This window comes from Heterocephalus glaber, unplaced genomic scaffold (assembly GCF_053883595.1).
Source record: "Heterocephalus glaber isolate CG9 unplaced genomic scaffold, H.glaber_assembly_v1.0 deba00000768, whole genome shotgun sequence".
In the NCBI taxonomy this organism is placed as follows: domain Eukaryota; kingdom Metazoa; phylum Chordata; class Mammalia; order Rodentia; family Bathyergidae; genus Heterocephalus; species Heterocephalus glaber.
Window position 1 is genome coordinate 131,060 of NW_028258162.1, and position 22,612 is coordinate 153,671.

Below are 22,612 nucleotides of genomic sequence, written 5' to 3' on the forward strand. Positions count from 1 at the left end.
GTATTTAAAAAAGAAATGTGCTGGCACTCATTTTCATTTCTAAAGTTGAGAAATCTTCCCCTGATGCCTGATCAAATAATCACAAGTGTAAATGCTGTTTACTAACACAGATTTCTATCAATGGGAGTAATATAGAGAAAATGAAATAGTAATAATACATGGAAAAATTACAAAAGAATTGCAAATATGAATGGGGAAATTTGAACATGCTTAAAATCTTGATGTAGCATTCTATTTTATAAATTTGGCAAGATAAACCATCACATGGAATGTATGGTTTTAGTAACTGCATGAACGTTAAATAGGATCTTGCATGTTCCAACTTAGGGATCGGTGCTGTGTACACCAATACAGGTTGAGGAAAAAAAAGCCCAAGACTCTGAATCTTTTTTCCTTTGGTGCTGGGGTTCAAATCCAGGGCCTTGTACATGTTAATCAGTTTACCACCAAGATACAGCTACAGCCTTTTTTGAGAAAGGGCTAATTTGCCCAGGCTGAGCTCAAACTTCCTTCCTCAGCCTCCCACGTGGCTAGGGTTACAGGCATATACTACCACACCTTGCTCTGGATCTCTTAGTAATTCTCCCAGGTTGTGGAAGCACAGTTAAGAGAATCATCTGGACTAGAACTAATAGGCCCTAACTAGCTCTCTGGCTTTAGCCCTGCTGCTCAACCTTTCCCTAGGTCTCTTCATTCATAAAATGAGGGGTAAGAGTGTCTTATTAAAATCTTTTCTCACTCCATGCCTCTAAAAACATGCAGGACTTTGGGAGACTAATACTTTGTGCTATCACAGACTGTTACTACCTCACCCTTATAGTCCTTATTACAATATTCCCATCTCTTGGTCACATGAGGTAAAGGAAAAAAAGCCAAGAATGAGCAGTAAAAGATATTCTGCTCTTGGGCCAGGAATTTAGCTGTGGTTTCACTGCCTGCTGTGCATGCGCAAGGACCAGAGTTTGATCCTCAGTACCAAAAAAAAAAAAAAAAAGGTATTCTGCTCAGAGCTGCTAAATATTTTCAAGTGCCTTCGATTCACTGCCTATCAGTCTTTACACATCTGCCCTCTTCATTCTTTCATGCACACAGGGCCTTAACACTTCTCACTCTACCGCAAAAGAAACTTATTATTAGGGAAAGGGGTTTTAATCACTCACTGATCCACATAATCATTAAGAAAGTGAATTTTATCAGACACCCACATGGGTAAGAGAAAACACCAATTTTTTAAAAATTCAACAAATTTTAAGTCTCTAGTTTCCTGGGATGAGGTAGGAGCTGATTACAAAAGGAAACTTCTTGTAGTGATGGAAATGTTATCTTGAGGGGGTGGCTATGTGAAGATATATCAGAACATATCAAGCTATTAAAAATGGGGGTATTATTTGTGAATTATATCTCAAAACTATTACATTTTAAAAATGTGCTGGGCAGGCAGTAATCCCAGCCCTCAGGGAGGCTGAGGCAAACTGGCACACTGGAATGAGCCAGGTAACTTGGCAAAACCTCCCCTCTAAAAAGGCAGAGGGCTGGAGGTGCAGTTCAGTGCAAAGACTCTGAGCTCAATCCTGAGGACTGTCAAAAATAAAGTTCTGCTCTTTCCAAAACATGCACAAGCAAAACTGCATGACGGCTGAGATTTGCTTTACAGAAAGTGAAGCTGGGAGATATATATATATATTTTTTTTGGTACCGGGGATTGAACTCGGGACCTTGCGCTTGCGAGGCAGGCGCTGGAACCACTGAGCTAAATCCCCGGCCCAAGCTGGCATTTATTTGATGGTAGTTGATTTGGCCGACTGGACAGTCACTGTGCTAGTCCCTCTACTGACTTGAAGTGTGGTTGCTTTGCTTCCTGTCAATCACCCAAACTAGCTTCAAGCCTTGCCTAACAGAATTAGGGGACCTATTCATTTGTTCTCCCACCAGCTAAGCCAAATCCCCAATGGAGGTCATTGATCCTGTTGTGCTTTGTTTTTTTGGTACTGGAGATCGAACTCGAAACCTTGTGCCTGCGCAGCAGGGGGCGAAACCACTGAGCTAAATCCCCGGCCCAGCCTGCTGTATTTTTCTAGACTGACGTTACAAATAAAATTTAAAATCTCGAGTGACCCGCGCCGTAGGGGCTGCGTGAGATCGTTCCGGGTGGGCCGGACCAGTGTCTACTGCTGCTACTCCGTGACGGATGCGCCATGGCGGATGAGGAGCTGGAGGCGCTGAGGAAGCAGAGGCTGGCCGAGCTAGCAGAGGTTGGCCGAGCTGCAGGCGAAACACGGGGATCCTAATGATGCAGCACAACAGGAAGCAAGGCATAGGGAAGCAGAAATGAGAAACAGTATCTTAGCGCAAGTTCTGGATCAATCAGCCCGGGCCAGGTTAAGTAACTTAGCACTTGTAAAGCCTGAAAAAGCGAAAGCAGTAGAGAATTACCTTATACAGATGGCAAAGTATGGACAGCTAAGTGGGAAGGTCTCAGAACAAGGTTTAATAGAAGTCCTTGAAAAAGTAAGCCAACAAACAAAAGAAAACAACAGTTAAATTCAACAGAAGAAAAGTAATGCACTCTGATGAAGATGATGATTAGTGAACTAAAAATGTTCAGAGACCGACACTTAGTGGAACAATTTTAGGGCAGAAGTTAAAATGTTTAAATGTTTGTCTATATGCCTTTAAAATGTAACTTGTTATGCGTAAAAAAAAAAAAAAATTTAAAATCTTGACAGCCACCACCTGCCCATCACCCACAGCCTGCACGCCCAGGTTTCAACAGACTTCACCAAAATGCCATCCCAAACGAAACACGCCATGGAAACCATGATGTTTACGTTTCACAAATTTGCTGGGAACAAAGGCTACTAAAGGAAGGAGAACCTGCGAGTCCTCATGGAAAAGGAGTTCCCTGGGTTTCTGGAAAATCAAAGATCCTCTGGCTGTGGACAAAATCATGAAGGACCTGGACCAGTGCCAAGATGGCAAGGTGGGCTTCCAGAGCTGCTTTTCACTAATTGCAGGCCTCATCATTGTGTGCAATGACTATTTTGTAGTACACATGAAGCAGAAGGAAAAGAAGTAGGCAGACTTCAACATTTACTCCTGTCCAGATGAGTTCTCCCAAAGGGCCACTTAAGGAATCTCCCTATTTCCTGTTGTATAAAGATTTCATGAGCAGATCAGGGCCCTTAGAAAATGTACAAATAGCATCCATCTCTCTTTGGACAAGTAGAGAAAGGAAAGTTCATTAAATGATAGATAAGCTTCAATTTTTATAGTTTGCATCCTCTTGCCCTCAAGTCTTTTTTTAGTTCCGGGAAAAAAAATTTTTAGTCTTAAAATTTTAAAAACTCATGTATTTAATAAACAAATTTTTTAGCCAGGTGCAGTCATACACACCAGTAATCCTAGCTACTTGGGAGGCTGAAGCAGGATCAAGTTAAAGGGTCAGCCTGGGTAACTTAGTGAGATGGACTCAAAAAAAGGCCAGGAACAAAGCTTAGCACTGGTCTACCTGCCTACTAAGCACATGATGGACCCTTAGTGGGCAAGAAATAATAGAAAACCTTGTTTCTACATTACCTCTTACCACTTTGCAAATATCCAAATTCCAAGGCCTTTTCTTTTTTGACCTTATTCAAAAAACCCATTAAGGAAACAATGTGATGAAGGGGCAATAGAATTTGAGGCCATCCTGGGCCACAATAAGTTCAAGGCCAGGCTGAACCCACAGTGAGACCCTGACTCAAACCAAAAACCTAGTGTGGTGGAGGTGCTAAAAAGTTTTTCCTCCAGTGCTTAAATTTCTACAGCAAGCATGTTATTAATTTGCAAGGTTTTAAAAATTGTTTAACCTTTTCTAAAAATCTAGAAGTCTACCCCACTGGAAGCTGCTGTTCAGTTCCCCTGCACGCAGAGGCTGGGACACAGCTGCCAGTCGCTCCACCATGGGTGGTGGCGGGAGCAGCCAAGCAGGGTGATCCTTGTGTGCTGAGGACAAGCAGAACACGTGTAGTGTATGATCCAAATGCTCATTTATTCCAATTTCTTATTTAAAAAGTCAACTACAAGTCCTACTTTTCTCAGGTGTACCATTTGAAAAGAAAAAGAAAATTAAAGCCACATCTCAGTATTTGTGCTCCTCTAAAAACCAGTCTGTGAATGCAAGCTCTGAACTCAGCTATGTTACCTATTCGGGTTCACTCTATGCCAGCTATCAGCCAAAGCACTAGCGGACCAGCACATGGTCACAATTGGGAGCCAAGTGTCACCTCACATTATCATTGCAGACCTCATTCCTCGCATAGCTTTACTTTTTCCAAATGAGAAATTCCATGTACCCACACTCCTACAATCACCCAGAAGTACTAGACAAAATGCTCACTCCTCTAAGTGGGTTTATGTCAGCTAGAGTATCCTGGTTTTAAGACAGGGTGGCCTCCGAACTCACTACAATCCTCCTGCTTCAGCCTCCTAAGCACTAGAATTATAGGTGTGTCCAAGCACACCTGGCCATTCCCATTTTAAGCACCTTAAATCCAAGTCTCACCACAAAGCCTTCATTCCCCCAAGAACTACAGCACACTGGCTCCTATGAATTAGTTTGATTCCCCAGAAAATTACATGTTCATGTTGCACCCCTCCAGTCATCGGGTCAAGACAAACTCATCATGGAGCCCTTTGTGATTTCTGTGAACAGTCTTAGTGTTAGTCTCAAAACAAGGACAGGTCATGGACCATGAATGTTGTACTGTTTCCTACATGTGGCTGAAAATGAAATTATCAAGAAACATGTACCTAGTTAAAAGCTGACAGACCATTACTCAGAACTATCATTCAACAGATGGCAAGATGGCACTCCTCAAGAAATCAATCAGTGCTATGACTTCACTTTCTTGAATGCTTTGCCCGCTAATATAAGAGGGGAGCGTTCTGTCAGTAGTGTGAGACATCAGACAACAAACTGACCAGATCCACAACACACCCACAGCCAGTCACAAGGCAGTGTGAAGAGGAATGCTAACAGTATGTTTCATTGGCTAAATTTAATTTAGTGGGAGGGGTCCCACGATATACAGGATGGGATGGGAAGGATGGTCAGGGTTCCAGGCTCGACTTTCAATCAACCAATCTAAGTTCTTAATCACTTATAAAGCGAGGTTATTAAACTAGGTATTTTTCTAATGCCCATGTAAACTCTTAAGTGTGACCCCAGAAAAAATATGGACTCCAACATTCCAGATCCTTATGAAGCTGAGGAAAAACAGAAAATGCTCATACATAGTAGTGGTGCTAAAACTGTTCAGGATGACCACAGCACTACTGGGCATTATTACAATGGATTATAATGAGAATAAAGTTTTCTACAGTTTTGCAAAAACTAAGTATCCAAACGCCATGTGTTCTTATAACACCATTTTTCTTTACTAAAGACAACTAAGTTAAAAAAAAAAAAAGGTTCAAACTTCCAGCTTTCAGTCCTCTACCTTCCCCTCTTTAATACAGCATTTTGCACCAAATACATTAATGACAATTTGTGGGCCGGGGATTTAGCTCAGTGTTCCACCACCTGCCTCACAAGCGGAAGGACCCAAGTTTGATCCCCAGTACCAAAAAAGAAAGAAAGAAAGAAAGAAAACATTAATGACAATTTGAAACAAAGAGAACTTTAGTCAAACTCCCCTTCCTCCTCCAGGTTTATTGGAATAGTTTAAAATTACATTTTCTATTTTCTAGGACTTCAGTTGCTTTTTCCATCTGACATTTAAAAACTGATTACAGCAAATGAAACAGTTGTCTAAGTGATATAGTATACAAAAATAACATCTTGATTTCTGTGAAAATGCATTTCTCTGCAATTCCTGAATAGCTCCAAATTATGCTAACTCTGAGCATCAATGTTTACTCTGGGTTTTAGATTTAGTCTTTGAAAAACTGTGTTCTAAACCTTTGCCATCCCCATCTGTATGTCCACCACCAACGCTGTGATGAAGGTGTTCCTGTCCAGGCGTCTATCTCGCGTTCTCTCGAATAGCCATTAATGCGCACCTTTGTCTTTTTGTTTACTCCCACTCAACTGTATGTTCTATGAGGGCCTGATACAGATGTTACTTGATGTTATTTAACAGCTACTGAGGTCAGATAATCCAAGGCCATCATTACGCTAAAATTAAAAGTTATTCAAGGAAGTTCAGACACTTCCAGAATTGGTTTTACCTCCTACATGGGAACATATTCAAGAAGCCCAGTATGGGCTTACTGGTCTGACAATTCTTCCCATTCGTCAATCCCTATTCACCAGTGGCACGGAAAGGGGGTTCTTTAACAAAGCATTATACATAACACCTCTACCAAACTAAACATAAACTTTTTTTTTGTAGTTAAATGCAGAAAATCGGTTTTTTTCCACCCCTTTCCTCCTTTTACACGGCAAGTAAAGCTCACTGGCCTGGGAGTAGCCTCTATCTGCCAACCTTTGGCCAGTGAAGAGGATTCAGAGAAAATAATACAACCATCAATCAGAAAAAGGAGGGGCGACAAAGGAAAGTAATTAGGCTGTGGCCTCAATTGTGCATTCCCGTGCAAGATGCCCTGACTCGCCACAGCGGTAACAGTTGACTTCACTCGTCTTGCTGCAATTGATGGCTACATGACCAGTCTCACCACACCTGAAAAACAAATTGAAACTTTCACAATGATGCCTGGAACAAGTAAAACTGTTACCACAGCAATATCATTGGTGAGCAAAAGACCACTATAAGGCAAAAAAATGCATTTATCTTGAATAATGTAATACTGCATATTAATAAACTAAGGGCAGAAAGAAGGTAACAGCCATTCAAATGTTTGCCCTGTTTGTGCACATTGATGGACACAAGCTCAACATTAAGGAGGGTAAGGTAGGAGGAACATGAGTTCCAGGCCAGCCTAGGCTCCACCATAAGTTCAAGACCACCCTGAACTACATAGTGAGACTGCTTCAAGGGCTGGGGATTTAGCTCAGTGGTTTTGCTGCCTGCTGCACAAGCACAAGGACCCGAGTTCGATCCCTGGTAACAACAACAAAAAAAGAGACTGCTTCAAAAAAACAAAAACAGCCCGGGGATTTAGCTCAGTGGTTTCGTCGGCTGCTGCGCAAGCGCAAGGACCCAAGTTCGATCCCTGGTAACAAAAAACAAAACAAAAAAAACGAAACAAAAACAATTTTTTTTTTTTTGCCAAGAGATCAACTTAAAAAAAACAACAACACAACAAAAGTCAGTACACTGCTGGATGTGGTAGCACATGTCTGTGATCTCAGCACTCTGGGAGGCAAAGGCAAGAAGACCACAAGTTCAAACACAGCCTAGGCAACAGCAAGCCCAAACTACAGTTTAATATACAGGCTGGGCGTGGAGGTGCATGCCTGAAATCTCAGCTTTCAGGAGGCTGAGGCAGGAGGATCCCTGTGAGTTTGAGGCCAGACTGGGATACACAGCCAGACTATCTCAAACACACAACAAAGAGCAAAGCAGGTGTTGTGCACAGGCCTAAACTCCAGAACTCAGGAGGCCGAGCAGGACAGTTGATAGTTGAGGCCAACCTGGGCTACATGGTGAAACCCTATCTACAAGGGAAAAAAAAAACAAACTTCACCACAGCAAAACATAGGCTGATTGTGTACAAATAAGCCACTGTCAACAGTCTCATCTGGTCCCCTCCAATTCCCACCGAAAGCACTGCCCCACATATACTTCCATTCACCCGATTCTCCAGCAGCATCTGCAGAGTTCTAGTGCAGCCTATCAACTCACCTATAACACTTCACTTTGGTGCAGTCTTTCTGAATATGTCCAAACTCTCCACAAGAATAGCACTTCTGCTCATCCGCATGGTCACAGTCACGAGCCAGATGGCCTGGTTTGCCACAGTTGTAGCAGCACTGCTCCCGCTCTCTCTTCGGCTCCTTGCAGTCCTTGGCAATGTGGCCACCTCTACCGCAGTTATAGCAGGCTTCAACAATAAGGATAAGAAGCAGACCCAGACTATAAAACCTGTTCAAAGTGTTGTTATATTCCAACCCACACAATCCGAAACCTCACAGCTGAAACCCTCCCCACTGCTACTTGCAGTGGTACATGCTTGCTCACCTCTCCAGGTCTAGGGGTATAGGAGAAGAGTTAAATACTTACCATCTTCCTGAAGATCACAATCCTTGGCAAGATGACCAGACTCACCACAGCGGTAACAGATGTCTGGAAGAGATGAGGAAACAAACTGGAAACCTATTTTGAGCAGAAACAAAAAGAATTTAGCTAATTAGATGGGTCTCACTACTAATGAATACTCAAGTACTTCAAAGTTTTTTTCAACAAAAATACCTCTATCCGAGGTAAAACCACCTCTGCCACGGCTTCTCATTCCACGACCACGGCCTCCACCAGTAGGGCATTCCCGGGCCCAGTGGCCAGATCTGCCACACTTGAAGCACTCATTGCTGCTCATGGCTGCAGTTAGGTCTTGGAAATATTAAAAATCACAGTAAACCTCTTGAAATTATATTGGTTAGAAATAAACATCTATACTTAGCCATTACACACCTAAAATAAAATCTTAAAAAGTATAAAACTGTAAAATGGTATGTTTATTTCCAGTTACTCATCTTTAAAACCATTCAGAGAAAGCAAGTACAGATCAGTCCATATGTGTTATAATTACTGATGGATGAGGGGGTATGGGGGGGCAGTGCTGAATATGTAATACTAGAGATAATCCATTTGTCACACCTCATTCTAGAAACAGTCTAGTAAGCATGTGACTTCATGAGACAGCTTTATTCTGGCAATCTGAGAGTCACCTACTGATCACAACCTTGGAATAACCCAAACCAACACAGCTGCAGTATAAAACGTGGGTGAGGAATAAAAGAAAAATTTCATTCTATAATCTTAGCACCTAAAACACTGAGTTGCACTTGCCTGATGCTTGAGATAGTGTTAAAGCAGTAAAGATACAAAAAAACTACCTCTGGTAGGTAGAAGTCTATTTAAAATATTAAGACAACAAGAAGGTTCACCAAAGCATGGGACCATTTGTAGTTTTTCTTTCTTCTTCCTTCTCCCAATGTTCCCATAATGTGATTTTATATTTAAAGCAAAGCTAATTGGAATTCCATACTAGACTCCATTATTGGTTGTCATTTTAAAATAAAAATTCTCACTGAAGTAAATGGATTTTACATTTCTTACATAAGAACCTAAAAATAATCAAAAGCTACTCCTAAAATAGAATGGAATGTAACAAAATAGAATGGAATAAAACAATGTAATCACATACACATTTCCTTGTTTCCATATCTAAATAATTTTACCCTTAACACCAGTGTCAAACAATGGCAGTTTTTTTTAAAATACCCTCTCTAAGCTATACAAAGGCACCATCATCTAGAAACAAAACACTGTTTCAATCTAATTAAGACCAGACAATTGAATTTTAATCTCAACTGTCAAAAATGTAAACTAGAGGGCCAGGGATTTAGCTCAGTGGTTATGCCGCCTGTCTCCCAAGTGCAAGGAGCCAAGTTGAATCCCCCGTACCAAAAAAAAAAAAAGTAAACTAGAGCAGGATGTGAGCACATAGATCTGTAATCCCAGCACTCAGGCCAAGGCAGGAGAATCACAAGCTTAAAGCCAGCCTGGGCTACATAGCCAGATCGTGTCTCAAAAACAAACAGCCAGGCATGGTGGCACATGCCTATAATCCCAGCACTTGGGAGGCCAAGGCAGGAGGATTGCTGGGTGTTCAACACCAGCACGAACTAAACAGCAAGACCCTATCTACACAAACGAACCCCACACACAAAAGGACCAAGGAAAAATGCTGCTGTGGCTCTTTCCCCACCGCCCCCATCTTATTTACTGCATTCTATCTTTCTCTAATTCAGTCAGGTCAATTGAAGCATTCAACCACCGCTGTCAGTGAATTCTTTGGACTTACATCACTGACTTTCACAGTGCAATCCAGGCATCTTGACCTGTCCTGAATAGCTGGTAATATGTTTTTAACTAACTTTACTGGTACATTTTAGGTATACATTATGATCACATTCATCATTGAGAATTTGCTATTTTTTAAAGATACTTATCTTTTAGAAAAGACAAAAAAGGATTATCCAATATTCAGTGTTATTTCTAAAGATGTAACAAATGATAGTTCTGACAATCTTCCCTTTAAAATAATTTAAAAAGATCTATTAATTTCATAATTATAAAGTAGAAAGTTTGAGCCGGGGATTTTGCTCAGTGGTTCCGGTGCCTCCCTCGCAAGCGCAAGGTCTAGAGTTCAATCCCCGGTACCGGAAAAAAAAAGTTAAGCATAATGAATCATGAAATATTTATCTGTGAATAACAGCAATTAAAACTTTAGGTGTGCTATCAGTATAAATACTAATCTTAAAAATTTAGCTACTCGGCCGGGGATTTAGCTCAGTGGTTCGGCTGCCTGCCTCGAAAGCACCAGGTCCCGAGTTTGATCCCCAGTACCAACAAAACAAAAAAACAAACAAAAAATTTATCTACTCAAGAACTAATCTGCCAGGTGTAGGGGCTCACACCTGTAATCCTAGCACTCAGGAGGCTAAGGCAGGAGAATCACTGAGTTCAAGGCCAGCCTGAACTACATAGTGAGACCCTCTCTTAAAAAAACCAAAGAACTGGGCCGGTGATTTAGTTTAGTGATTTCATCGCCTGCTGCGCAAGTGAAAGGACCAGAGTTCAATCCCCGGTACCCAAAAAAACAAAAAACAAACAAAAAAAACCAACAAAGAACTCATTTAACCACTGTAAGATTTTTCCTAAACTATTTCTTATTCCATATAATCTTATTTTGTCACTTCTGGGGGACCACACCAAAGTTTATAGAAAGAGAAAAAAAGGTTTTCAAAAAGACATTTCCAGAATGGAAACAATTAAAATTACATTTTAAGATTAAATATTAAGCTCTACTTTGTCCTATCCTAATTCCTAAGGTTGGTTAAAATGTTATTTCAGTACAAACTACAAGTTACATTTAGGGAAAGCAGCATTTTCCAATTTAATTAAAACAAAATATGCTTGCTAACAGTGTTTTATAAGACTCCAACTGGCTGGGGATGTAGCTCAGTGGTGCCACACCTGCCTGGCAAGCGTGAGGTCCTGAGTTCTATCCCAGGTACAGGAGGAAACACACACACACGCGCGTGCGCGCGACTGCAATTAAACTATTCTACAAAACAGATATGTACTGTATCAGTGGCAAAGCCAGAATTTTATACACTGTAATAGAAGTTTCAATTGTTTGTTTTGTAATTAACAAATTTTCTCACATAATCTTTATTAGAGTAAATTAAGGTGAATGAAAGAATTAAAAAACCCCATTATAATTTTCAAAGGGAATAAAAAGGCTAACTTCATTAATATCCCAAAGACCCAGCCTTGGTTTGACATATGCTTTTTTCAAAGTTCTCTCCAGTAGGGTTAGACATAGTAATGTGTCCAAAAGCTGCCTTCTCCCTGTGACCAAGCCAATTACAGGGACTCGGCTGGTCTACATTTTCACTAAATTACTGGCTCCCTGTGATAGACTTGACTCTTTATTAACACCAGTCAGCCAATAATTCCCATTATGCTTTTTTTTTAAAGGAGGAGAGATTTATTTTGACTCACATCCCACAATATTTTAGAGGTGTGCTGCTTGTTCTTGAGGTAGGTGGCCATCCTAATACTCATGTATAAAGGTATTTAAATGAAAGGTCTTCGGAGAAATTCAAATCCAGTTCCTTGGGAAAACCAAGGTGAGACAGCTGAGAATTATAGCTCCATGATTCTCACTGCCTATTACTGCTCCTGGATGAGTTTTTCTCCACTGCCATCCCCCACCCGTCAGCCTTTCCAATCCTTAAGGGCCACTCTATAAAAGAATCTGACTCTGTCTCCCAGCTTAGAACTCTCCTTCCTATTAAGATCTAGGATACTTGGGGGAGGGGGGGGGAAGAGCTAGGATACTTGGGCCTGGCATTTAGCTCAGTGGTTTCGCCACCTGCTGTGCAAGCACAAGGACCCAAGTTCGATCCCCAGTACCAAAAAAAAAAAAAAAAAAATCTAGGATACTTAGTATCTATCTGTCTGATCACACCATCGTATCATATTCCAGGAGCTCAGAGACCAAGTAATTTACTTTTGAATCATGACAACACTCCATGTGCTTAGCCTTTTAGTAGCAGTTACATAAGTCAGTATCTTAATTGTTTTAGGGGTGGGGAGATCTTAGTCATTTGCTGAAACTAATTGTGTTTTGTACAGACCCAATCTAATCAAATGCTAACAATAAAGCTCCTAAATTCTTGCTATCACCCACAACAGTTACTGCATCACTAATTTAAAGTAGCACTGTATGTTCAATTACATACTCATTAGGAATCAACAACCCAGGGCAGGCACAGAGCTGCACACCTGCAACCCCAGTACTCTGGGAAACGACGCAGGAGGCTCTTAAATCCAACCCCAGCCTCAGCAATTTAGTGAGTCCTTGTCTCAAAAAAATAATGAAGGGAGAGATGCAGCTCAGTAGGAGGCCCCTGGGTTCAATCTCCAGTGCCACAAAATACAAAAAACATTGACTACAATGACCCAGCTTTCTGAAATCATAGGCTCAAATAGATTTTTAGGACCCACAGATTTTAGGTTTTGTTGTGACTTTTAAGTCTCACACATGTAAACCCAGCTGGCCTTGAATTTGTGATCCTCCTGACTCAGCCTCTCAAGTAGCAGGATTACAGGCATGCGCCACCATGCCCAGCTGCAATTTCCACTTTTAACGTTCTGTTTAGATACTCCAATCTATAATAAACTTATGACAAGACAGCAAAACAAGAGACTCTGAATGATAAAACCAATGAGATGGATACAATCCTCACTGACAAATTTCCACCAGGGGTCACTAGAATTTACAGTTGGGCCAGGGATTTAGCTCAGTGGTTCCGGCGCTGGCCTCCCAAGCGCAGGGTCCCAAGTTCAATCCCCAGTACCAAAAAAAAAAAAAAAAAAAAGAATTTACAGTCAACTAGGCCTTTTTATTATATGGGATGCTACAAAATACACATATTGACACAAGATGAAAACCCTATTACTAGGGCCAGGGATTTAGCTCAGCAGCACAGCACCTGCCTGGCAAGATTGAGGTCCTGAGTTCAATTCCCAGTACCAAAAAAACCAAAAACCAAAACAAAATTATTACTACTGTAATCCAGCACCTTGGGAGGCTGAGACTATGCAGCTGGAACAATTTAGTCAGACTCCATCTCAAAAAATAAAAAGGGCTGGGGCTCCAAGTTCAATCTGAAATATCAGGAATAAACAAACAAAAAACATCAAAAACATCTGCCTTTTCACTGTTGTCAGGCAGCTTCAGCGCAAATACTCTTTTGCTAAAACCCACATAGCTACACTGCACCAATGTACCCTGACACAGAAAATGACTGTAGTACCACAGGTAAGCCTGGGCTAACCATTTAATCCAGCTGAGGCTCCTCAAAAATACATGACTGCTCTCCTCTGACTGTTCATGAAAGAAGATAAAACTGATCTGCGTGAGAACCACACAAGGTTTGTGCTTTAGAAATGCCTGATTTAAAAATCTGTGTAGGGGGTTGAGATTTAGCTCAGTGGTTCCGGCGCCTGCCTCAAAAGCGCAAGGTTCCAAGTTCGATCCCTGGTACTAAAAAAAAAAAATCTGTGTGGGTTCAGAGGTGTAGCTCAGTGGTACAGCGCTTGCCTCACTAGCACTATCCCTGGTGCTGCAAAACAAAATCAAAATTGACCTGTGGACCTTTACAGTCTCTCCATAAACATTTATTCTTTCAACTCTTCTTCAAATAGTTAGACTGGCTACAGGTGCACAAGAACTTAGTCCAATGCCTTTATAGCAAAGTTCACCACACAGCTAACCCTGCCCACTCACATTTCCCATCTTAAAAGTCTATTTCCTGAATGGAATGAAGAAGGCTAAGAAAAAAATTGATTCCAAACTATCAAGAATCAAACATCTAAGTCTCAAATTTCGTGTATCAAGTTTCACGACATAGGCTGGGTGTGGCAGCACACACCTGTAATCCCAGCACTCATGAGGCTGAGGCAGAAGGATCACCATGAGTTCAAGGGCAGCCTGGAAGAAACAGGGAGACCCTGTCTCCAAAAAAAAAAGTTTCACGCCAAACCACACTTAAAGAGGTGTCAGGAAAGCCAAGTGTGGTGGCACACATCTGTAATTTCAGCACAAGGGAGGATGGGGCAAGAACCCCAAGAGTTCAAGACCAGCTCTAAACTACAAAATGAACTCCTGTCTCAAGAAAAAAAAAAAAAAGAGGTGGCAGGAGCACGGGACACGCCAGGCAGCAGGGAAGAGTCACAGAGAGGCCATATGCTAACTTCGGACCTTTTTTTAAAGCCAGAGTCTCACTATGTAGGCCAGGCCAGCCTCAAACTCCTGGCAATCCTCCTGCCTCCACCTCCTGTGTTGGGATTACTGGCATGTGCCACCACACCTGGCTAAATTTAACTATTTTAAATTAAACTTTGCACTTATCCAAGCTTTTAGGATTAAATCCAGCAATTTAAAAACACAGATGGTTCTAACTTGTCTTCGTTAACATCAGTAACTGTACCATCTGATGCTAAGAACAAAGTTAAACTACTTAACAGTATGTGGTCAAAACTAACAATATGAACTTCAAGAAACAAAATAATCCTGATTCCTCCCTAGTAAATACATTTAAATTATGTCAGTAACAGGAACATTGGGGGGAAAAAAATGACACTACCGAAATGTGTGTCTGGCTAACTTTGTTCACATAGTTTTCCCAACACAGCTACACAAATTCTCACTTGTATATTGTGTATCCCTAAATTATTTTCCCCAAGCTCAAGGTTACCCTACCCCTGCCTCATCAATACTGCTGGCCAAATGCTTTCAAACCATTGTGGAACTTCTGCCTTCTAAATGTACTATTATGCTCCAATTAAATTAGTCTGATGTCTCGACACGGTACAGAAACATTTCACTTTTGTAATAAACTACAGATAGGAGACAGGATCCATTCTGCATTGCTCGCACTTTGGCCAGAAAGGTGAAGAACACAGTACATCACTTGGAGCAATTTTGTTATTTTTTCCTCCTGCACCTACTGATTTGACTACCTCAAAGGCTTTAATAGCTAAGTATTTACAATGAACTGGACCCTAATAAGTGTTTTATCCATAATCTAACCCTGCAAGTTATGTATTCTCAATTAATTTTTATAGGGAAATGAGATCTGATATTAAGTGACTTAGCCAAAGCCATACAATTTACTTGAACACTTAGAATGAGGGTTTCCAATCTGGGTCTAAATCCTCTGCCGTGGTTTTCTTAAGGTTAGTAGTTTTAAGGTTACGTGAGAGAAGACACAAAAAAGCTCTTAGAAAAATACACCAATTCACTCCCTACTTAAAAAAAATACTGTCAAGCTGGGGATTTAGCTCAGTGGTGCTGACGCCTGCCGCGCAAGCACAAGGTCCCAAGTTCGATCCCGAGTACCCAAAAAAAAAAAAAAAAAAGTGGTAAAAAAAATATTGCAAAAGCCTATACATCCAAAAACTTTTTAAATAAATTGCAAAAAGTATTCATGAGATCAGATTCTCTTCTGACAAACCAAAGTAAAACTTTTTTTAAAAATCCAGTCATATTTTATTGTCGGAATTCATTCCCAGAATGCCTTCACACAGCTTTCCTAAATTGTTGTCTGAGGCAGAACTTAGGAGTCCCACCACACAACAACCGCTGGCAACTGCATTTCGCTAGTTAATCGCCTCATTTGTAATTATGGAGCCACTCCAGCCAAAACTACATTTTCCTCATTAACAAAACCCTACTTACAACCTCAATTCCAGTGGCCACAACTGATTTTATTATCCCCACATGACAAGACTGCGCAGTTCACTGGACCCTCTCGGCGGCACTCCCGTACTGCGCCAGCCTCTGACAATGCAGAGGTGGAGCTCCATTAAAGTGAGAACAGGGAAAGCTGTTCCCCAGAGCGGGGCCAGGCCGCCTTGAAAGTCTTCTGGCTCTCCACCTACTGTCAGAAGGCTAGGCAGAGGAAGGCAGCCAACCAGAGTTTTTGTTTTAATTTTTTCAAACATTCACTCCTGCAGTCAGAAAAAAAGCAAAATTTCTCTGGTTCAGTATTCAGCTTATAATAAGCCAGACATTCCAATCAACCCAAGAGTGTTTCTATTGCTTGTAAACACTGATCTGGTTATCTTCTCATATACCTGACATATTTCTATGAGAATTTAAAGAAAAAGTAAAAATCCAACAATAAATCATATTACAAAATTAATTCATAACAATTCAGAAATCAATGTTTCAGGGGCTCAATTGCCAATGTAAGAAATGCCTCTTCGGCTTCCACTGAGACTGCAGATCTGTTTGAAATGAATCATCTCTAATATGAAAAGGAATGTGGACTTTCGATTCTCAAAAAAGTTTTCTAGTATGATATATATAAATATGTAAATACATTGAAATGCTTTTAGCTCCTGTTTAAAAAAAACTATAGCCAAGAGTTGCAATTTTGGAAAAATTTAAGTCCATTCACCCCTGGGGAATCTAGTAAATTTTTTAATATTTTAATACACAAAAAGGTCCTTGTAGACAAGTCAGGCTCAATAAGCTAAAAACACCTACCTAGGACTGTCTGAGAAGCCTTCATCAGAGTAATTCTTCAGGCATTTCGTAAACAGCTTTGCAGGGGAGAAAAAAGCTTAGGAAATAAGGTCTACATCTCCTAAATTTTTAAAAACCCTCAAAGATTTGACTCACAGATGCAAATATTAACTGGTTGTTTCTCTCCAAATTGTAATCAAACAACAAGAAAGGGAGGAAATTCTTTAAATTTAATTTGGGAACAAGATCGAGATGAAATCAATAGTCCTTTTTTTGAGACAAGGTCTCACTATGTAGCCCAGGCTTTCCTGGAACTCGCAGCGATCCTGCCTCAGCCGCCCAAGTGCTCGTCCTTTACTTTTAAAAGGACTTAAAACCTCAAGTTTTGGCTTTTTTTTTTTTTTTTTAAACCTTACCTCTGTGGGCCCTTCTGAATAAGGCACACTACCTTAAGTCAGACAATTACGGAGCAAATTTTCTAAGATCCCTAAGTCAGATGTGGTCACTTCCTTTCAAAATGCCCTCTGGCTGAGGCCATGTGCGTAACATGTGGCAACAAGACACAAGTCGTGTCTATAATAAAATCAACACCCAAACCCAAATGTGGGCGACCATGCCTTCTTAAAATAGGTTTTCACGTTACGGACAATCTGATGGGGGCTGGCTAATAAAACTTCGAGTCTCAGTTGTAATTTACACTAATTTAATCCAAAAGAAGTAACAGCAAAGACTACTATTGAAACTATGGTCTTGAAGGCCTAACAAATTTACGTGTTTTTTGGGAAGGGGTTTCTTTAGGCCTCTGAACTTAAATCCTGTTGATTCAACCACAGGAGTTTCTATCAGCCTCTTCTGAATGACAGTGTAAGACAAGTAGCTTCAACTTACAGGAGAAACCTCAAGGATAGGGACGCAGCCCGGCAAGGAGAATAAATTCCCAAGGTTCCCAGGCCCTGCAGCGAGGGTCCCGCGACCCCCGCCCCGTCGGGCACATGGCCCACCCATCCCCCATCGCCTGCCCGCCGGTTCCCGCCAAGCGGCCCCGGCCTCGCACCCGCGATCCGAGCCTCGGCCTAGCAGCGCCCAGTCCGGCCTCCTCCGCCGAGCGCGCGGCCCGGGGTGCAGCCTGGGACGTGGGGGGGCAAAAGCGCTGGCAGCGCCCCGCTCCCGGGCCGAGGAAGGGCACCGGGGTCGTTGGCGGCAGTGAACCGGAAGCCGGGCCCGAGGCGGCGGCCGAGAACCCCGCCTGACGCAGCAGCAGCAGCGCAGGCCAAAGTGCGGCCGCCATCGCCCCGCTCCGACCCTTCCGTCCGCCTCCGCCCAGGGCCCTCACCGCGGCTTCCCCATCCCCAGCCCACACCTTCTCCCTCACCTTCGGCGTCTGAGCGGACCCGCAGCAGCGGAGACTCGGATGTAGACCCAGAGAAAGAAGATCGCGAAGCAGCGGCTGTTTATTTCCAGGGTCCTTGCCTGCGCCACACGCGGGTCTGCACACGGCCCCACACACGCTGCTGCGCACGGCTCTTCTCCGCCTCGCCCACGCAGCCAATCAGGGTGCAGGCCTTCAGCCGTCCAATCAGAGCCGCCCAGCGGGACCTCCGCCCTGCACGAGCGCTACGTAGTGCGGGGCGGTGTCTGGCTCGGCGCGCCGCGGCCTCTCCCATGGTGCCCCGCGCGCGGCCTTTCCCGCTCACATCCCCGCCCGGGTCTCGGCGGTCCAGTCCTCTGTCACTGCGCCCCGCCCTGCTTGCGGAGCCGGGACTTCGGGGTCAGGTGATCGTTCCCGGCAGCTGCAGCCAGGGAGGCCAAGCCACGGCCAGAGAGCCTGGCTGCGATTTGTTTGTAGCCAAGGAAGATTCTGCCCCTTTTTCAAGTTCGCCGGGGCACTGGGGTTTCAGAACCAGGCCGGATTTCCTGATAAACACGTTTACTTTGGGATCAAGTCAAGATTTGTTTTGGTTTTGTGTGAGCCTGATCAAAGCTCAAAAGACCTTGTTGCTGTCACCACCAGAACCAAATAAAAGCGCCTGTAATCCCAGTGCTTGGGACTCTGAGGCAGGATTGATTGAGAGTGCTAGGCCAGCTGGGGCTACACAATGAGACTCTGCGTCCAAAATAAATAAAAGTGGAAAGGGCTGGAGATGTAGCGCAAGGTGAAAGCCCTGGGTTCCATATCCAGTACTGCAGGAGGGTGAGTGATGAGATCACAACCCTCCTTGTGACCCAGTTTGCACAGTAGGCGTGATGTCCGCTAAGATTTAGGGGAAAGAGAGAGGGCCAGGAGAGCTATTTGACCTGTGCTATCACATTCAGAAACGGCTTCAGTTTGGATTCGACATTGGCTCCAAAAGAAATTATACGGAGTCATAGCTCTTGTCTCAGATGAAACCAAAAGGCTTACATCAGCTAATTTAAATTGTTTGCTCCGGGCGTGGTGCTGCATCCCTGAAATCCCAGTCCCCTGGAAAGCTGAGTCAGGAAGATCTCATGTTGGAGCCCAGTTTAAGCCATTTAATGACTTAGAAAAGCTTTGTCTCAAAATTTCAAAAATGGTCTGAGGATGTAGCTCAGTGCAAAGGCCCTGGGAACAATTGCCAGTACTGCAATACAAAAATAGTCCTCGAGAGGCTGAGGCAGAAGGATTCCTAGAAATTTGAGGCCAGCCTGTGTTACATAGTGAGGCCTGCCTGCACTACAAAGCAAGACCCTGTCTCAGAAAATCAAAATAAATAATTAACTAAAATAAATAAAAAATAATTCACAATTGGCCCTGGGTTGACCCAGGACCACTCCCATGAACTGTTCAATGTGAACTAAAACATTGTAATATTTTGTGTCCAATTTGAAATGACTTTATTATAAGTATGGGGGGAAAAAAAAGGAAGATCCTCCTCTCTTGGTTCTGAAATTACTGTAGTCTTGTACTAAACATGGAGGTTAGTATCTACTTCATGTTGTGCCAGGTGTGTCCTGGCACTGGATTCTGCATTCCTTTAATGACATCTTATTTTTTAGTGTTAAGAGCACAAATCTAAGAAATTAAAATTGTGAGGGCTGGGGATTTAGCTCAGTGGTGCTGCACCACCTGCCTTGCAAGCGCTAGGTCCTGAGTTCGATCCCTGGTACCAAAAAAAAAAAAAGAAATCAGAACTGTGAAGAACAGTCATTGTTTGCAGCATAAATTCTTTTGGTGATGGTGTGGATAGGTTATCTCTGGCCTGTGTTCTGGCTCAGCAAACCCTCCCTGTTGAAAGCCTGTAAGTGGCAATGAGCACAAGGGTTGAGACAGCCTTAACCCTGTGTGTAGGTTACGAGTGCTAGGTCACCAGAAGGCACTGAGCAGATGATACCCAGCTCAGAGTCCAAGATAGCAATGACCAAAGGGCGAATGTCTTCTTTTTAAGGACTAATGACATTTTAAAGTTTTAAACCAAAACAATCTAAAGGAAAAATGTTTTACATTCAGTACAAAAGGCCCCATCTCCAATCAGGTTAAATAAATGCCTAGTTGTTTCCTTACTGAGCTGTAGCACAAGAGATGCCAGTGATAAAATGGTGTTTTGGGTTTCAAAGGTTTCATTACAACCTTACGCAGGGGCTAGGGATTTAGCTCAGTGGTTCTGGGGCGCAAGGACCCGAGTTCAATCCCCGATACCAAAAGAACCCGACAACAACAAAGAAGCTTACGCAGGTTCAAAGGTTTCCAGGGTTCCTCCCTAATTTCATTAATCTTTATGGGATCTGCAGGTAAAGGCCATTACAGACAATGACCAACTTCCTGTGCTGAAGCAACGAGGAAGGATTATTCAAAGGTCTGGACAGAGTCCAGCCTGGGTGCAGAACAAGTTAAAATAGGAGAAAACCAGCTGTGGCGGCGCATGCCTATAGCCCCAGCACTTGAGAGGCTGAAGCAGGAGAATCCCCAAAAGTTCCAGGCCAGCCTGAGCTACATAGTGAGTTCAAGGCCAGCCAGAACTACATAGTGAGACCCTGTCTCTAAAAAAAATTGTCAGTGGGGCTGGAGATTTAGCTCAGTGGTGCCATGTGTGCCTTGCAAGTGCAAGGTCCTGAGTTCAATCCTCAGTACTGGGAAAAGAAAAAAACTGTTAGAGAACCATAAAAGAATAGTTGCTGACTTGTTTTTTGTTTGCCATTCCAACCACATTGCTACATAAAATGTTTGTTATTCGCTATAGACCCAGGGACAGAATGTTCCTAATATTACAGTTTTCAAACAGCTAAAGAAAATGAAGGTGAGTGTGAAATACCTCCATCAGCTACAATGTTCTACAGGTGTCAAAAGACTGAAGTAGAAGAAATTGAAACAATGTGGTGTCTATTGTTTGGCTGCAGGAAAACAACAGCTAATGACTCCTCTCACCTTGGCATCCAGTTCCCTAATGACTGTTATTAATAGAGTGCTGCTCATATGTTGAGACTATGCCAGAGCAGGGCTGTGGAGTTTAAGGTGTGATGTGCCCTTCACCTGTTTCTCTAGAGATATTTAAAAATAAGAGCTAGAGAGAAAAAAAAACCAGTGTGGTGATGCATGCATGTGATCCTATAATCTCACCACTCAGGAGGCTGAGGCTGGAGGATCTCTATGAATTCAAGGCCAGCCTGAGCTACAAAGAGAAACCCTGTCTCAAAAGAAAAAAAAAAGTCCCGGAAGGGAGAAGCCACCTCACTCTAGAGATAAACTACCAACAGCACTAGAAGAAAGAGACTCCTTTTGCCTTCCCCTCCCTCAGAAATGTGTTTTATCTCTCATCCCTCCAGGGTTCAGTCTCACTCAGGTCATCGTGGGTTAGCAAAATGACAAGTGATGATAGACACTGAGCCCTCCAAGAACCTTCAGGATAACAAGGGTGGTAAGAAAGCACCCAGCATTTTTGAGAAGATGAGCTGGAAGCTGTGATTAGTGTGATGCTCGGCTCCCTAGGCTGCCTGCCAATCACCATTCTGTGGAAATGGCTGCCTCATAGTCCCAGCCTCAGACCCTGGTGAGACTGCAAAGATAAAGCCTATCCTGTATTGTTTCTCTGCTGAGGTAAATGAGGAATATCCCACCCACGGTGCCTATATCTTGGAAAGTGAGCAACTAAGGTTGAGGAGAATAAATTGAAATTATTGTTTCCACCTCTCCCTCCACCCCACCCTGTCCTGGGGATTGAGCCCAGAGTGTTTGCCCTGAGGTAAGTACACCCTTTTGGGTGCAGAGTCTCCCTAAATTGCTGAATTGCCCAGGCTGGGCTCAAACATGATTCTCCTGCTTCAGCCTCCCAGAGTGCTCCCAGGTGTGCCCCACCAAGCCCAGCCTCCTGTCTCCGAGGTCTTTTTTTTGTTGTTGTTACCCGGGATCAAACTCAGGACCTCGCTTGGGGTCACTGAGCTAAACCCTGGCCCTGTCTGCTAAGTTTTTAGAGACAAGGTCTCACTTTTTAATTCAGGCTGGCTCCAACTCTTGACAACTGTCCTGCCTCAGCCTCCAGGGTGCTGTTATCACGTGTGTGCTACCACATCTGGCACCTGTGGACATTTAGTGATCACTGTTTTTCAAAATGCCTGTGAAGTTCAGGGATTGCTCAGGACTTTCTGATCCTTGAGTTTTCATTGAGGATGTGGTCAGCGAAGGTCTCAAAGGTCTCGCTCAGCACTACCCACGGCCTATCTGTGGCGCCTCTGACCCCGTGCCTTCTAGTGTCCTTTCACTCCTGCTGAATTTCTGGCCCTAGTTTGTTGAGGTGATCAATTGGGTACACTGATTGCACAGCCAAGCCAGCCTGTTTCCAGTGTTTATCCAGCCATAGGAAACCACTGCCCCCTCAGGCCCTGCTTCCCTGGTATCTGCATCACCCCTGGCCAGCAGCCACAAGGAATTCAGGGCCCTGACTTCTGC

At 43.0% G+C, this 22,612-nt stretch overlaps 1 protein-coding gene across 14 annotated transcripts in view; it reads right to left on the minus strand.

Moving 5' to 3' along the window:
* Positions 1 to 5,661: 5,661 nt before the first annotated feature.
* Cnbp (CCHC-type zinc finger nucleic acid binding protein) overlaps positions 5,662 to 22,612 on the minus strand; it is a 52,046-nt gene continuing 35,095 nt past the window's right edge. Inside the window, exons 1-6 of one of the 14 annotated variants that reach the window (XM_087207077.1) lie at positions 17,768 to 17,912; positions 16,735 to 16,790; positions 8,355 to 8,492; positions 8,166 to 8,258; positions 7,788 to 7,986; positions 5,662 to 6,662 (exon numbers count right to left, since the gene is read on the minus strand). In XM_087207077.1, the coding sequence (XP_087063203.1) occupies positions 6,545 to 6,662; positions 7,788 to 7,986; positions 8,166 to 8,258; positions 8,355 to 8,492; positions 16,735 to 16,759 (573 nt within the window). In that variant the 5' untranslated portion in view covers positions 16,760 to 16,790; positions 17,768 to 17,912 and the 3' untranslated portion in view covers positions 5,662 to 6,544. 14 annotated transcript variants of the gene reach the window in all.